This window comes from Gekko japonicus, unplaced genomic scaffold, assembly GCF_001447785.1.
Source record: "Gekko japonicus isolate JY-2015 unplaced genomic scaffold, Gekko_japonicus_V1.1 scaffold3318, whole genome shotgun sequence".
NCBI classification, from domain to species: domain Eukaryota; kingdom Metazoa; phylum Chordata; class Lepidosauria; order Squamata; family Gekkonidae; genus Gekko; species Gekko japonicus.
Genome location: NW_015163708.1, coordinates 36,363 through 40,707, shown reverse-complemented (window position 1 = coordinate 40,707; position 4,345 = coordinate 36,363). Strand labels below are relative to the sequence as shown.

The 4,345-nt window shown below is 53.8% G+C and overlaps 1 protein-coding gene across 1 annotated transcript in view; it reads right to left on the bottom strand.

Annotated features, from left to right (window-relative positions):
* Positions 1–776: 776 nt before the first annotated feature.
* Positions 777–4,345, bottom strand: part of CHRND (cholinergic receptor, nicotinic delta) — a 23,251-nt gene continuing 19,682 nt past the window's right edge. Inside the window, exons 11-12 of the mRNA XM_015407831.1 lie at positions 2,179–2,297; positions 777–1,166 (exon numbers count right to left, since the gene is read on the bottom strand). Of these exons, the coding sequence (XP_015263317.1) occupies positions 984–1,166; positions 2,179–2,297 (302 nt within the window). The 3' untranslated portion in view covers positions 777–983. The remainder of the gene's footprint in view (positions 1,167–2,178; positions 2,298–4,345) is intronic.

The window sequence follows — 4,345 nt, the reverse complement described above, 5'->3', positions numbered from 1 at the left end:
AAAGAGGGGCCGTGGCTCAGTGGAAGAGCCTTTGCTTGGCACGTAGGAGGTCCCAGGTTCAATCCCCGGCATCTCCAGTTCAAAAGACCAGGCAGGAGGTGATGGGAAAGACCTCCGCCTGAGACCCTGGAGAGCTGTAAAGAGGGGCCGTGGCTCAGTGGAAGAGCCTTTGCTTGGCACGTAGGAGGTCCCAGGTTCAATCCCCGGCATCTCCAGTTCAAAAGACCAGGCAGGAGGTGATGGGAAAGACCTCCGCCTGAGACCCTGGAGAGCTGTAAAGAGGGGCCGTGGCTCAGTGGAAGAGCCTTTGCTTGGCACGTAGGAGGTCCCAGGTTCAATCCCCGGCATCTCCAGTTCAAAAGACCAGGCAGGAGGTGATGGGAAAGACCTCCGCCTGAGACCCTGGAGAGCTGTAAAGAGGGGCCGTGGCTCAGTGGAAGAGCCTTTGCTTGGCACGTAGGAGGTCCCAGGTTCAATCCCCGGCATCTCCAGTTCAAAAGACCAGGCAGGAGGTGATGGGAACGACCTCAGCCTGAGACCCTGGAGAGCTGTAAAGAGGGGCCGTGGCTCAGTGGAAGAGCCTTTCCTTGGCATGCAGGAGGTCCCAGGTTCATCTCCAGTTGACCACACAGTTGGGTGATGTGAAAGGTCTCAGCCAGAGACCCTGGAGAGCCGCTGCCAGTTTGAGTAGGCGATATTGACTTTAATGGGCCAAGGGTTTGATTCAGGAGAATGCAGTTCCGTGTGTAATTATGTTCTGGGAGCCATCGTCTGGGAAAGGCAGTGTTTATTACACCTTAAGTTATAAGACAAACGCACAGAAATAATTTAGAAATCGAGCACACTGGATGGTAGGGGGTGGCTGGAGGAAGCCAGGGCTGATGTCCTCCTCCGCCCCCAGCCCCTTCCTCAGGGAAGAAGGTGGATGGAGGTTGGTGAGTGGACGCCGCAGCCCTCCTGAGAAGAAGCGAGGGGCCCGGGTTCTAGACAAAGTGCTTGTGCTCTTCCCGGAAGTCGAAAGGTTCCCCTTCGAAAGGCAAGGGTGGAGGGTAGTTGTAGGAGCCCATCAAGAAGATCCATAAGGTGCCCAGGCTCAGGACGGGCGTGATCAGGAAGAGACAGAGGCGGTCCACTGTGCGGGCGATACGGTTCCAGCTGTCCTTCTCCTGGAGGGGGAGAGACAGAGTCGGAAGAGGCCAAAAGACTGCCTGACCTTCCCTGAACATGTTGTAAGGCAGCCGCAGATCACATTGACCTCCCCAGCAATGCTCCCTCTAAGCTGTGGAGTCTCGTGAGCAAAAATTCAACTTTGTGAGCTGCTGGCATTAAAATTGTGAGCGAGCATTTTGGCTGCTGCATAAATCAGTTTGCTCCGGAGCCCTCCTTCCTGAGCAAAGACAAAAATGTGTGAGCCAGAGGCTACAAAACTGTGAGCTAGCTCACACTCACTCAGCTTAGAGGGAACACTGGCCATAAATCAGTTTGCTTTGGAGCCCTCCTTCCTGAGCAAAGACAAAAATGTGTGAGCCAGAGGCTACAAAACTGTGAGCTAGCTCACACTCACTCAGCTTAGAGGGAACACTGGCCATAAATCAGTTTGCTTTGGAGCCCTCCTTCCTGAGCAAAGACAAAAATGTGTGAGCCAGAGGCTACAAAACTGTGAGCTAGCTCACACTCACTCAGCTTAGAGGGAACACTGGCCATAAATCAGTTTGCTTTGGAGCCCTCCTTCCTGAGCAAAGACAAAAATGTGTGAGCCAGAGGCTACAAAACTGTGAGCTAGCTCACACTCACTCAGCTTAGAGGGAACACTGGCCATAAATCAGTTTGCTTTGGAGCCCTCCTTCCTGAGCAAAGACAAAAATGTGTGAGCCAGAGGCTACAAAACTGTGAGCTAGCTCACACTCACTCAGCTTAGAGGGAACACTGCTCCCCAGTATGGTACCGCAGAGGTGGCACCAGCAGTTGCGAGTGGAGGAGTGGGGGATTCAAACCCGGTTCTCCCAAATTAGAGTCCGCGCACTTAACCGCTACACCACACTGGCTGAATTTGTACATACGTTTCTAAGGGGATTAATTTTTGTTTCCCTTGTGTTGCTGAAGATGCTTTGTCAGAATCTGTTGCCCTTGTCTGGAGCTAAAACGAGACCCAAGGAGGCACATCGCACACCCACCCACCTCGTTGTAGTCGTTCTTGTCTCGCGTGTGCTTCACGATGAAATTGGCCCCGGCAATGGCTGGCTTGATCTCATTGTAGAGCTGTTCCTGCATGCCACCCACGCCATGGGGGTCTGGCCCTAGAGGACAGAGGAGAGAGACCCATGGTGGGGTAGTGACTGAAGCACCAGACCAGGGTTCAGATCCCTGCAGAGACATGAATGTTCCCTGGGTGACTTTGGGCCAGTCGTCATCACTCAGCCTAACCTACAGGGCTGTTGTGAGGATATGAGCAGACAGTTTGATGCAGCGACAAAAAAGGCTAAGGCGATCTTGGGGTGTATCAACAGAGGCATAACGTCCAGATTGCAAGATGTGATAGTCCTGCTGTACACTGCTTTGGCCAGGCTGCAGTTCTGGAGGCCTCACCTCAAAAAGGATGTGGATGGAATGGAGCGCGTGCAGAAGAGAGCGACGAGGATGATTGGGGGCCTGGAGTCCAAGAAGCCCTAGGAGGAAAGGCTGAGGGATTTGGGAAGGTTCAGTCTGGAGAAGAGGAGGTTGAAGTGGAACATAATTGCTCTTGGAGATGAGGATGATCAGGGGCCTGGAGACCAAGAAGCCTTAGGAGGAAAGGCTGAGGGACTTGGGAAGGTTCAGTCTGGAGAAGAGGAGGTTGAAGTGGAACATAATTGCTCTTGGAGGATGAGGATGACCAGGGGCCTGGAGACCAAGAAGCCTTAGGAGGAAAGGCTGAGGGACTTGGGAAGATTCAGTCTGGAGAAGAGGAGGTTGAAGGGGGGCAGCATTGCTCTCCTGAAGTATTTGAAGGGCTGTCCCTAAGAGGCGGGCAGGGAGCTGTTCCTGTTGGCAGCAGAGGACTCGCAAGAATGGCTTTAAATTAAGGGTGGGAAGGTACCAGCTGGATCTTAGGAGAAATGTTTTGACAGTCAGAGTTGTGCAGCACTGGAATCAGCTTTCTGGGGAGGTGGTGAGCTCCCCCTCCCTGGCAGTCTTGAAGTAGCGGCTGGACGAACACTGGTCAGGGATGCTCCAGGCTGATTCCCCACGGAGCAGGGGGCTGGACTAGATGCCCTCTATGACCCCGTCCAACTCTGTGATTCTATAAAGGAGAAGGGGAGAGCCTATGTATGCTGCCCTGAGCTCTTGGAAGAAGGAACAAGAACGTGTCCGCTAGATAACCGTGATCTGAATGGCCCAGGTTAGCCCAGTCTCATCAGATATCGGAAGCTAAGCAGGATGGGAGACCACCAAGGAAGCCCAGGGCTGCTATACAGAGTTAGGCAATGGCGAACCACCTCTGTTAGGCTCTTGCCTTGAAAAACCTCTGTGGTTGCCACAAGTCAGGTGCAACGTGACGGCAGTTTCTACCACCAGATCGGAGCAGTCAGTATTCAGAATTCAGGGGAGGGGCTGTGGGTCGGTGGAAGAATCTCTGCTTTGCATGCAGAAGGACCCAAGTTGTGTCTCCAGTAGAAATCCATCAGTGGCTATCAGCCACAATCTATAGAGGGAACACTCTGTCTGGGACAGTGATGCTCTGCCTTCTTGGTGCTTGGGGGGCCACAGTGGGAGGGCTTCTGGAGTTCTGGCCCTGCTGGTGGACCTCCTGATGGCCCCTGGTATTTCTGGCCACTGTGTGACACAGAGTGTTGGACTGGATGGGCCACTGGCCTGATCCAACATGGCTTCTCTTAACATTCTAATATGGAGCAGAGGCCCATCAGTGGATGTTAGCCACAAACTAAGACTATGTCTGGGGCATGTGACGCTCTGTGTTCTTGGTGCTGGGGGGGGGGGCAAGAGGGGGAGGGCTACTGGAGTTCTGGCCCCACTGGTGGACCTCCTGATGGCACCTGCGTTTTGGCTTTTGTGTGACACAGAGTGTTGGACTGGATGGGCCATTGGCCTGATCCAACATGGCTTCTCTTGTGTTCTTATGTCTGGGGCAGTGATGCTCTGTCTTCTTGGTGCTGGGGGGGCAAGAGTGGGAGGGCTACTGGAGTTCTGGCCCCACTGGTGGACCTCCTGATGGCCCTTGGGTTTTGGCCACTGTGTGACACAGAGTGTTGGACTGGATGGGCCATTGGCCTGATCTAACATGGTTTCTCTTGTGTTCTTATGTCTGGGGCAGTGATGCTCTGTCTTCTTGGTGCTGGGGGGGCAA